The sequence below is a fragment of the Amblyraja radiata genome, chromosome 20 (assembly GCF_010909765.2).
Source record: "Amblyraja radiata isolate CabotCenter1 chromosome 20, sAmbRad1.1.pri, whole genome shotgun sequence".
NCBI lineage: Eukaryota > Metazoa > Chordata > Chondrichthyes > Rajiformes > Rajidae > Amblyraja > Amblyraja radiata.
The window spans coordinates 22,300,302-22,313,525 of NC_045975.1; the positions used below are offsets into that span (position 1 = coordinate 22,300,302).

General features: G+C 43.8%; 1 protein-coding gene across 4 annotated transcripts in view; it reads left to right on the plus strand.

The window, feature by feature from the left end:
• Nucleotides 1-13,224, plus strand: part of LOC116984701 (non-muscle caldesmon-like) — a 168,339-nt gene that overhangs the window by 68,595 nt on the left and 86,520 nt on the right. The window contains exon 1 of one of the 4 annotated variants that reach the window (XM_033039015.1): nucleotides 1,974-2,373. The exons of the other annotated variants lie outside the window; for them this stretch is intronic. Coding sequence (XP_032894906.1) covers nucleotides 2,315-2,373 — 59 coding nt within the window. The 5' untranslated portion in view covers nucleotides 1,974-2,314. Of the gene's footprint in view, nucleotides 1-1,973; nucleotides 2,374-13,224 lie in introns of those variants that run through there. 4 annotated transcript variants of the gene reach the window in all.

Genomic DNA, 13,224 nt, shown 5'->3' on the forward strand with positions numbered 1-13,224 from the left:
AATAAAAACTATCAAAATGCTGGAAATGCTCGGCAGGTTCATACGGTCACAAGTGATAGGAGCTGAATGAGGCCATTCGGCCCATCAAGTCTACCCTGCCATTCAATCATGGCTGATCTATCTCTCCTTCCTAAACCCATTCTCCTGTCTTCTCCCCATAACCCCTGACACCCGAACTAATCGAAAATCTGTCAAATCTCTGCCTTAAAAATATCGATTGACTTGGCCTCCGCAGCCTTCTGTGGCAAAGAATTCCACAGATTCCCCACCCTCTGACGAAAGAAATTCCTCCTCACCGCCTTCCTAAAGGAATATCTGTTAATTCTGAGGCTATGACATCTGGCCCTAGACTCTCCCACTGGTGGAAACATCCTCTCCATATCCACTCTATCCAAGGTTAGGCCGCATTTGCAGAGTAAATGCAGAATTAATATTTCAGGTTAATTAATTCAAAACGAGGACGTTGCCAGGACTCGTGGACCTGAGCTGTCGAGAAAGGTTGGGCAGGATGGGACTTTATTCCTTGGAGTGCAGGAGGCTGAAGGGTGATCTTATAGAGGTGCATAAAACCAATCGATAGAGTGAATCCACAGTCTTTTACTCTTCTGGTTTGGAAACACTGAATTAGGCTGTTTGCAGCAAGCAGCGTTCATCGCCATTCATCCTGCAATAAATTTCAGGGCAAGGTGCTACATTCAAGTAAATTACTCAAATTGATCCAAGAGAATGGTAATCAAAAATCAGAGGGCATAGATTTAAGGTGAGAGGGAAAAGATTTACTGGGAATCCGAGGTGTGGCTCTTTCCCTCAGAGGGTGGTATGAATATGGAACAAGCTGCCGGAGGAGGTAGTTGAGGCAGGTACTATCACAACATTTAAAATACATTTGGACGGGTACATGGATAGGAAAGGATTTAGAGGGATATGGACCAAATGTGGGCAGGTAGGACCAGCGTAGATGGGGGATTGTGGTCAGTATGGGCAAGTTCAGCCGAAGGGCGTGTTTCCTTGCTGTGTGGATTTAATAAGAACTGGGAAAAAATTAGTAATGAGAGAGTTTTCAGTTAGAGTCATAGTCATAGAGTCAGAGTCTTAGAGTGTGAAAACAGGCCCATACCGGCCAACGTGTCCCATCTACACGTCCCACCTGCCTGCATTTGACATATATATATGTGTGTGTGTGTATACTGTATGTGTGTGTGTGTGTATATATATTATATATATATATATACACACATACACACACACACACACACACACACACACACACACACACACACACACACACACACACACACACACACACACATGGGATATATATATATATATACACACACACACACACACACATATATATACACATATACACACACACACACACATATATATACACATATACACACACACACACACACACACACACATATATACACATATACAAACACACACACACACACACACATATGGGATATATATATATATACATACACACACACACACATATATATATATACACATATACACACACACACACACACACACATATGGGATATATATATATATATACACACACACACACACATATATATATACACATATACACACACACACACACATATATATACACATATACACACACACACATATATACACATATACAAACGCACACACACACACACATATGGGATATATATATATATACATACACACACACATATATATATATACACATATACACACACACACACACATATATACACATATACACACACACACATATATATAAACAAACAATAGTAATGCAAATGAAACTGCCCCGTAGCCTGATGGTTGTAGGGAAGAAGCTGCTCCTGAACCTGGACCTTACAGTGTGAAATTAAAGCCATTTTTCATTGTCTCCAATATTAGGAGGAATGTGGTATTGGCTGGGAGTTTTTTTTCTGCCTCCCTTTCCATGAGGAAGGTCACATGGGCTGTGGAGTGTGTGGATTTGGTTGACGGGAGGGAGGGAAGCGATGCAATGTGTGTGAACAGTGTGGAATGAGAAACACATTGTGCAGGACGGAGTGTAGCGTTGCTCAGCCTGTCTGACTGCGGGACTGCGCAGAGAGGGAGCTGAAGGGATTAAAACCAAACAGAAACCTAACCCAACCAGAGGTAGACCTGCAATTGTGTTTTTTTTAAAGAAGCCATTCACTGAACTTTCGAGCCACAAGGCTTGAGGTTAGAAGGAGACGCATCTATACCAAGCCAAGAAACAGGCAGAAGACCTTTTTTCCTTTGTGTTGTGCTTGTATGAATTACACTGAAGAACATGAGCAGCGCAGTTTTTAGACGAGGATCCAGCAAAGAAGGTTTGAAAAACCTTTTACGGTAAGTGGAAATATTCCTGAAAGATTTAGAGCAGTCTGCCCTCGCTGGGATTGTGAATGGAGTATTTGAGAGATATTAAATAGATACAGCAAATATGTTTGATCTGTTCAGTAATTTGCAATATACTGCAGTTTACTGTGACTTTCTAATGTAGATGTGCTTACATTATATTGCAGCGATTCGCAGTATTTTAACGGATGCTAGTACTTCTGGTCCACACAGATTGCTTATGTTCTTCAATGAAATTAAAAGTCGCTTCAAATTATTATATATTTTTGAAAGGGATTGATTCGAAGTGCCAGAGTTTTTACTTTTCCCAGTTGTCCAACTGGTTAACAATACACTGAATCAAAGTTGCTTCCTAAACGGGGGATTCCTTTCCTGAATCCAAGTTAGATTTAGTTCTGCTTTTAAACCGTGGAACATAGACAGAGATTTGGCTGGATCACTGTCACCTCTGCTTCACACACTTTCAGAACGTTTGATCTTGACTATGAATGGAAGCTTTTACATTCATTTATGAGACTTGATATCATTTACATGAAAGTACATGATGATATTGCATGAACCATCGGAACAAGAATCGCAGGCAATACTTGATGTAGAAGGAAATCTGAAAAGGCACATACTCAAGTGTTTGCCTTTTCCCAATTTTTAGATCACGTTGGCTACAATCCTGTTTATCTCTCTCAGTGTTTCTGTTTTTCTCCTTTTCTCTCTCTTTTTCTCTTTTTTTCTCCCATGTCTCTCTCTTTCTTTCTCTGTTTTTCTCTCTCTATGTCTCTCTCTGTCTCTCTCTGTGTCCCTTTCTGCCCTCTCTGCCTTTCTACCTCTATCTCTCTCTCCATCTCTGTCTCCCCATTTCTCAGGGTCTCTCCTCCCCCCTCTCATACACTCTCTCTCCTCATTTCTCCGATTCCCTGTATCTCTCCTGCTTTCTCTCGCTGATTGCTTTGTTAATAGCCATCGCCTTGCCAATGATTGAGACTTCCATTTATTGATTTGTTGATACATTTGTTGATAAACGAATCCAAGACGTTTCACAAGGTGCTACTCCGACAGGCTAACTGTTCAATTTGAAGATATCGCCATAAAGAGGCACCCTGGGACTGGTGTAGATGGGTCCTGTTAGTCGGCGTGGGTCAAAGGGCCTGTTTCCATGTCTCTATGATTCTATAGGCAAGACAGAGATAAGTCGGAGGGAAGGAGCTTAAGCCTGGCATCTACAGCAATGATGCATGACCTCGAACTGAATAAAACATCTTTCCAGGAAATGATGGTTGCTTCAATGCAACTGGTGTGACTGTGAGGAGCAGTCAACTAAATTGACATATCCTCATCAATCCGTCACACACAGGAAAGCTGGCCGTTTCAATTTGGTGGTTATGCTCGTTGTATGACTATACCAGTTTACCTGCCTAGACTAGGTTTTACTCAGCACCCTGCTGCCTGACCCACTCAGTTACTTCAGCACTTTGTATTTTCCTTGAGATTCCAGCATCTGCAGCTCTGTCCCTGTTTACTGCTCTACTGCGAAATTAGTCTGAAGAAGTCCCATCCTGAATCGTCACCTATCCATGTTCTCAGAGATACTGCCAGAGCCGTTGAGTTACACCAGCACTTTATGTATTTTTTTTGTACACCAAGATCTGCAGTTCCTTGTGTCACTTTATGATGGGGAGGTGGGGGGGGGGGGGGGGGGGGGGGGGGGGGGGGAGATTAGCAGATAGATGGAGCAAGTGACAAAGGGTAAAGGTGAAAAGGAGACAAAAGGGTGTTGGAACAGGTAAGGGGAGGAGTGAAATATAAAGCCAGGGTAACGGTTACAGGTGGAAAGGGAAAGGGAAGAGAAATGAGTGTGCATCCGAATGGAGCACAGGGAAGAGAGGGGGTAAGAAAAGTGGGTGCGGTGTTAACTAAAATTGGAGAATTCAATGTTCTTACCATTGTGATGTAAGGGGCAGCACAGTGGCACAGTTACACAGTTGCACAGTTGCACAGCTTTACACTGCTAGAGACCTGGGTTTGATCATGATTATGGGTGCTGTCCTTACAGAGTTTGTACGTTCTCCTTGGGACCGTGCGGGCTTCCCCCGGGTGCTCCGGTTTCCGCCCACACTCCAAGGACGTGTATGTTTGCAGGTTAATTTATTTTTGTAATATAAATTGTAAATTGTAAATTGTCCCCAGTGTGTAGGATAGTGCTAGCCTACGGGGTGATCGTTGCACAGCGTGGACTCTAAGGACCTGTTTCCGCGCTGTGTCTCTAAAGCCTAAAATCTATCCAAGCAGAATATGAGGTGCTGTTCCTCCAGTTCACTTGTGGCCTCTGCTAATGGAGGAGGCCCAGGACCAGAAGGTCAGTATGGGAATGGGAAGGGGAGTTAGCACCAGGACTCTAAGCTATTGCTGAGTCAGTGTTAAGCCTTTGTGAACACTGATATATTTAGCATTGTTTAACAGCAAACCAATAAGACTTCAACAATAGATATAAGATGCTGGAGTAACAGCGGACTAGGCAGCTTCTCTAGAGAAAAGGAATAGGTGATGTTTCAGGTCAAAACCCTTCTTCGGACTGAAAGATAGAAACGACCAGAACTATAAACAGGGCTGGGAACAGATGACCTCAGGAAGGGTGAAGTCCATAATGGTCCATGGATGGCTGGGGAAGGTGTGTTAACAACACATATACAAGGATGCGAACAGTGGAACTAGTAGAGCAACTAGGGTGGGAGAGAGAGGGAGGGAGAGAGGAGAGGGAAAGTAAAGCAGGAGCTACTTGAAGTTAGAGAAAGGTCTCAACCCGAAACGTCACCCATCCCTTCTCTCCAGAGATGCTGTCTGTCCCGCTGAGTTACTCCAGCTTTTTGTGTCTACCTTGGAGAGATCAACGTTGATACCGCTGGGTTGTAAGTTGCCCAAGCGAAATATGAGGTGCTGTTCCTCCAGTTTGTGTGTGGCCACACTCTCGACAGTGGAGGAGGCCAGGACAGAATGGTCAGTATGGAAATGGGAAGAGGAGTTAAAATGTTTAGTGGTACACAAAAAAGCTGGAGAAACTCAGCGGGTGCAGCAGCATCTATGGAGCGAAGGAAATAGGCAACGTTTCGGGCCGAAACGTTGCCTATTTCCTTCGCTCCATAGACGCTGCTGCACCCGCTGAGTTTCTCCAGCTTTTTTGTGCACCTTCGATTTTCCAGCATCTGCAGTTCCTTCTTGAACAATAAAATGTTTAGTGACCGGCAACAACTTGCATCTATGTAGCACCATTACGGAGAGGGAAGCATGGTCTCATGGAAGAGCCAAGTGAGTGTTTGCTTTGTTTGGTTTGTTGGCTTTAAATGGTATTTCACAGCATCAAATTGCTAATCGCATTAGTTTGAGAAGCTGAAAATGTTAAATGCTGTCCTAGGAAAACGACGGGGGGGGGGGGATGGGGGGGGGGACTGTAGTATAGTTTAGTTTAGCGATACAGCGTGGAAACAAGCCCTTCGGCCCACCGTGTCCGCGCTCTCCGGAGAAAAGGTATAGGTGACATTTCTGGACGAGACCCTTCTTCAGATTGCGAGTCAGGGAAAAGGGAAACGAGAGATATGGACATTGATTTAGAGGGATATAAAACAAATGAATGAAAGATGTGTAGAAAAGTAATGATGATTAAGGAACCAGACCATTGTTAGCTGTTTGTTAGGTGAGAATGAATACAGACAATGAGACTCAACAAGATGACTTTGAAGCTGGTATGCCTTGGGTGTGGGGGGGGGGGGGGGGGGCTAACCAGTCAGCGGAAAGACTATACATGATTACAATCACAGTGTACAGATAGAAGATAAAGGGAATAATGATTAGTATAAGATAAAGTCTTATAAGGTCTGATTAAAGATTGTCCAAGGGTCTTCAATAGAAACATAGTAACATAGAAAATAGGTGCAGGAGTAGGCCATTCGGCCCTTCGAGCCAGCACCGCCATTCAATATGATCATGGCTGATCATCCAAAATCAGTACCATGTTCCTGCTTTCTCCCCATATCCCTTGTGCTTTAACCCTCATGGCCAGTTCTCACGGTGCGACCTGAAGCAAGATGTCACTCGAGTGAAGTGGTCGTGGTCCAGCACGAGTTCCGCACGATAAAGAGTTCACACGATAAAGAGTTCCCACGGTACTCGGCATTTCTGTTATTTGTGCGAGTGATTTATCCGTCTCCCGACCTTTCCCGTTAATCTTGAATGAACATCGTGGACTGTAGTTTTGTTAATCACGTGGCACAAATGATGTTACTTTTTTTTCACACACTATATTGGGTTTTTTCACCCGAGCTCTTTAATGAGCTGAAGAATAATCTGGTTTTTTTTTAGACAAATGTTGTTTGGTGTGATGCACCTTCTCTCAATATGTGCAAGAAGTCGTCTTTTTATTTTGTCAAATAGGAATAAAGACTGTGTCTCACATTGACCGTGATGATTGTCTTATTTTATTATCTACTGAGAGGTGAAACTTTCAGTCTGAAGAAGGCTCTCGACCCGAAACGCCACCCCTTCCTTCTCTCCAGAGATGCTGCCTGCCCCGCTGAGTTGCTCCAAGCAACTGGTGTCTATCTACAAAGGACTGACCACCGGACTGGATGTCGGGGCTGGCGTGTTGCGTTTCACAGACCGAACTGTCCAATTAATAGTAACAGATGGGCACTCCCTCTCAACCACATTCTCTTGCCTTCTCCCCATAATCTCCTGACAGCCGCACTAATCAGGTATGTATCTATCTCTGCCCCTATTCTTCACCCTTTTGACAGTAGCTTTGTATTATTGGAGACGCGGGAGACAGCGGATGCTGGAATACTGAGCAAAACACGAAGTGCTGGAGGAATTCGGTGCATTTGTGTTTAAGAAGGAACTGCAGATGCTGGAAAATCGAAGGTGCACAATAATGCTGGAGAAACTCAGCGGGAGCAGCAGCATCTATGGAACGAAGGAAATAGGCAACGTTTCGGGCCGAAACGTTGCCTATTTTCTTCGTTCCATAGATGCTGCTGCATCCGCTGAGTTTCTCCAGCATTTGTGTGTGTGGGTGGGAGTAGGGGGGAGGGGGGGGGAGAGATAAGGCAGCCTGAAGAAAGGGTCGCGTCCATTTCCCTACGTAGATGCTGCCTGGCCCGCGGAGTTCCTCCAGTCTTAGAAACTGCTTTAGACAAAAAGAGACACAAACTGCTGGAGTAAAAAATAGCTCAGCAAGTGAGGTACCTGAACACTCAAAAATGAAAAAGAATGAAAATGTGATTATTTCACCTCCCTTCAACTATTTTGTGTTTCAGCATGAGAGGGATTATAACATTAGAGACATTCATCTTGTAGTGATGTGTTAATGAAGAATTGCAGACATCAATCTGATAGTAAAAAATATATGTATTTAACAATGAGGTAAAACAAGCACTGACAATCAAACTGCTCAGTTACTCACCGTTCGCAGGAGTTCCCACGGTACCCGCAAGAGTTATTACGGATATCGCACGGGCCACTGCGTTCAAACAATGTTGCAACGCTCACCAAAAAGTGCTCAAGGCGCTCTTGGAGAAATTCAAAAATGCTTGAATTTTCTCCCGACCTTACCAAGTCACACGACTACCTGCCGTTAGCGCCACGGAGGTCCTCGGTGGTCCACGAATGCCGTACTGCTATCGCAGAAGGTTCCCACGATGTTAAATCTTGTTAAGTCTTGCTTCAGGTCGCACAGTGAGAAAGCCCTTTCAGAGCTAAATCTAACTCTCTCTTCAAAACAGTAATAGTTGTACCATGTCATACTTTCCTGTGAACACCAGTTTCCTGTGAACGATTCTAATCGTCTGCCTTATTTTAAGGACCAGTCTCACCCCGGTCACTCCCAGCATCAATGAGGTAGATAGTAGCTCAGGACCGCTCCATAGTTTGTGAGAGGAACGTTCAGTTGCCTGATAAGAAAGCTGGGAAGAAACAGTCACTGAATCTGGAAGTGCGTGTTTTCACATTTCTACACCTCTCCTTACCTTGGAGGACTTACACAGTTCCCGCTGCATCAAAAAATCCCAGAGTATTATAAAGGACATTTCCCACCCCGGACACTCCCTGTTTGAACTGTTGCCGTCAGGCAGACGGTACAGATCTACAAGGACAAGGACAAACAGACTTAAAAACAGATTTTACCCCACTGCTATAAAGGCACTAAATGTAGCCGCCAAGGAACGCAGGGGCGATACATACTAAGGGACTGTGGTACACTGTGAAATCGACAGAAGGATGTAGGGTTGGGTGTTTATGCGTGCTATTTTCATGATATTTATTTTAGTTGTTTATCTTTTTTTAATATTTTACCTTGTATGTATCGTTAGCTTTTATAAATGTTTGAATGGTGCACTGACTGGCTGACATTTTTAATTTTGTTGTACATGGTTCATGTTACAATGACAATAAAGAAACTATTCTATTCTATTCTATGGAAGAGGGAGTGACCAGGGTGAGGGTGGTCCATGAAATAAGGCAAAGATAAGACACAAAAAGGTGGAGTAACTCAGCAGGACAGGCAGCACCTCTGGAGAGGAGGAATGGGTGACGTTTCGGGTCTAGAACCTTCTTCAGATGTCTTGACCCGAAACGTCACCTATTCCAGATATGCTGCCTGTCCCGCTGAGTTACTCCAGCTTTGTGTGTCCATCTTCAGTATCTTTCCTACACACTTGAAATAAGGCATGCATTACTGATACATGCGGGTAATTCAACATTCCAAGTTAACTAGTTTTCAGATGACATAGAGAGGGAAAATAAAAGGAGAAGAGGCAATGTTGCGTGAGGAAGCACATGGTGTAGTGAGGAAAGATGATATGCTAGAATCGTCAACACAAGGGTGGCACAGTGGCGCAGCTGGTAGAGCTGCTGCCTCCCAGCGCCAGAGACCCGGGTTCAATCCTGACCTTGGGTGCTGTCTGTGTGTGGAGTCTGCATGTTCTCCCCGTGACTGCGAGTACACTCCTGATTTTTTGAGAATCACTGAACTCTGCTTGAATCTGAAGAAGGGTCTCGACCTGAAACGCAACCTATCCATGTTCTCCAGAGATGCTGCCTGCCGCGCTGCGATACTCCAGCAGTTTGTGTCTTGTTTTTGTAAACCAGCATCTGCCGTTCTTTGTATCTGTCTTGAACTCAATCAGAACAACCTCTGCCTTCTGAGGTGAAGAATTACAAATATTAAAATATCTAAAATAAATTCTCCTTGCCTCAAATAAAGAGGAAATATTAAGGAACTTGGAGTTCTTTACTAATAGATAAATCACTGTGTTGGAATAAATTGTTTTCTCGGCTGTGCAGGGAGGAAATAACAGAGTCTCTGATCATTATTTTCCTATCGTCAGATAACTATCTCAGTGCCGAGGTACATGAAGTTTATCAACATGGTGTTGCTTTTTACAAATAGGGAAACGCGATTGAGCAAAAAAATATAGACTAATAACAGCAGGAACATTTGGTGCAAATTCTGGGGGTTGGTTTAAGTGGCACAGGGGTGCAGCGGTGAAGTTGCTGCCTTACAGCGCTGGAGACCCGAGTTCGATCCTGACTATGGGTGCTGTCTGTATGGAGTTTGTATGTTCTCCCCGTGACTGTGTGGGTTTTCACCGGGTGCTCCGGTTTTCTATTCCACCATTCCAATGACACATGCATATGTCGGTCAATTGGCCCTCGTAAATTGCCCCTGGTGTGCAGGGACTTGATGAGAAAGAGGGATAACAGAACGTGTGTGAACGGGCGATCGATGGTCGGCACAGGCTCAGTCTCCACGCTGTATCTCTAAACCAAACTCAATTAAATTGCCTTGTAGAAATGTAATGAGGAGGATTGAAGAAGAAGGAATATTTGATGTAGTCTCTATCCAGTCTGATATTCAGCCTGCGCATCCAGTAAGTGCAAAGACTAGTCATGATTACAATCGTGCCATCCCGCAGTGTACAGATATGGAATGAAGGGAATAACGTTTAGTGCAAAATAAAGTCCAGTAAAGTCCGATTAAAGATTGTCTGAGGGTTGCCAATTAGGTAGATAGATGAGAGATCAGGACAGTTCTCTAATTGTAAGAGGACAGTTCGGTTGCCTGATAACAGCTAGTAAAGGGCCTGTCCCACTTGGCAATTTTTTTGGCGACTGTCGGCATTATCGATTGGTGTATCAGGTCACGGAAATAGTCGTGGCGTGATGCGGCGTGACACGGCATGATGACGTATTTACGCGCGGTGTTTCCTCAAGTGTCGCAACAATTTTTTGTCGCCGCTGGATTTTGAAATGTTCAAAATCTTTCGTCAATGACGCCGGCAGTTGCCGAAAAAATCGGCAAGTGGGACAGGCCCTTAAGAAACTGTCCCTGAATCTGGAAACAAATAAAATATTCAAAGAGTCAAAAATATCTAACTCGGCAGGTTTGAAAATGCAGAGGCACGCTGTACATGTCTCAATCCCAAATGATACAGGTTGACTTTCTTTCACTAGGGAAATAGCATGTTTGGATTTTAAAGTTTTCATGCCAGGTTCATTGTTGCAAAACATGTCATACAATTGCAGGGTCACTGAAACTCTGACACAGTGTGACGCAAGCATATAGCGTCAAAATAAAAGGTTCAACATTTCCACAACCCACTGACAAGTTGGGCAAAGTTGATTTTTTGTTGCGATGTTTCACATGGCGCTGACGCAAAAGCTGAGGTTTACAGCCACTGGTTTAATCTGGACAGTGGCAGAGATTGTCTAGAATAGCCATAGACATCATTCAAATTGAAGACACAAAGTGCTGGAGGACCGCTGTAGATCTGCACAGTGGCGCAGCGCCTGAGCCCTGGGTTCGATCCTGGACACGGGTGCTGTCTGTATGGAGTGACCGAGTGGGCTTGTGTCTTTTTGTATATCTCAATTGTTGGTGAAAACCAGTATCTGCAGTTCATGCAATTGAGTCTGAAGAAGGGTCCTGAACCAAAACATCACCTATTCCTTCTCTCCAGAGATACTGCTTGACCTGCCGAGTTACTCCAGCACTTTGTGTCTATCTTCGTTATAAACCAGCACCTGCAGTTCCTTCCTACACATTTTGTCTCTAGCTCTTTGTTAGTACACATTGAGTCATGAATGTTCATACTTAAATATGTCTCTCCTCCCTTTCACCGCACGCACACACACACATACCCTCAAATGTACTTGTATAGCAGATCTTCACAGCAATATAAACATATTGGCATTTGTCTGGAAACAAGGAACTGCAGATGCTGGTTTGCACAAAAGTGACACAAAATGCTGGAGTAACTCAGCAGGTCAGGCAGCATCTCTGGAGATAGTCTGGAGATATGTGACTTTTTGGGTTGGGACCTTCTTCTGGAGTGTACAATTTAAGAAACCTTTGGATAGGCACATGGATTAGCAAGGAATTGATAGATATGGATTAAGTGCAGGCAGATGTCTCGGCATCATGTTCAGCACAGATATTGTGGGCTGAAGGGCCTGTTCCTGTGCTGCACTGTTCTACCCTCTAATGGTTACACAGGGAACTGCAGATGCTGAAACCTTGAGCAAAATACAAAGTGCTGGAGGAACTTGGCTGGTCAGACAGCATCTGTGGAGGCAACGGACAGACGACTTTGGTTTCTGATCGGGACATTTCTTCAGACTAATGGAAGTTACAAGTGCATACAACCACAACGGTGAGCATTATGAAGGAATATAGGTGGAAGGGGAGGGGGGAAATAGGTACAAGTCCAGGGCACAGAAAAGCGAGGGGGGGAATGGGGAAATGGGAGTGGGTGTAGGGAGAGGTTATTTTCTGCAATCAGTTTTCATGCTGAACTATGTTGTTATCTTTTTCCATGACTGTTACAGAAATCATTTTAAGGATGATACAATAATGCAAATACAACAATGTCATCCCTGGAATCATTTGGATAATTTTACATGTACCAAGCAGTTATATACCAGCATTGAAGTCCGCATCCATAGAGATTTGGAGCTTTTCTGAACTTGCTATCATCTAGGATTAGCAAAATATTCTAACCGTGGGAAGGAACTGGGGTTGATCGCTGAAAATTTGAGAAGAGTCACCTTAAAAAAAGAATATAGTTCCAATAACTGTGAGGCTGGTAATTAAATATACCAGGAATATAATGTTAAGAATAATGGGAAAATGTCGTAGTTGTAATTGAAATAAACAACAGCATTAAGAAACTAGAAATGAAGTCATACCAAGCATATGTACCAAGTGTAGACTCAACGATCACTTTCCTCAACACTTTGAGTTGTAGACTCATAGAGCCGTAAAACTGGCCCTTTGTCCCAACTTGCCCATGCCGACCATCATGCCCCATCAACACCAGTCCACTTACCTGCGTTTGGCCCATATCTTTCTAAACCTATCCTATCTGTGTACCAGTCCAAATGTTTCTTACATGTTATGATAGTACCTGTCTCAACTAACTCCGCCAGCAGCTCGTTCCATACACCTACCACCCCTTGTATTAAATAAACATTGCCCCTCGCGCTCCTGTTAAATGTTTCTGTGTCTTTTGTAAATACAGTAGTCTCTGTGCATTAATCCAAACTATTCCCTTCATGATCTTCTGCATCTTATACACCTCTATAAGATCACCCCTGAACCTTTCGCACTCCAAGGAATAAAGCCTTTACCTGCTCAACCTCTCCAACATTTTTCCAGCTTAAGGCATCCTTCCTAACGTAGTATAGTTGAATGAGGGCGGCATGGTGGCGCAGCGGTAGAGTTGCTGCCTTACAGCGGCAGAGACCCGGGTTCAATCCTAACTATAAGTGCTGTCTGTACGGAATTTGTACGTTCTCCCTGTG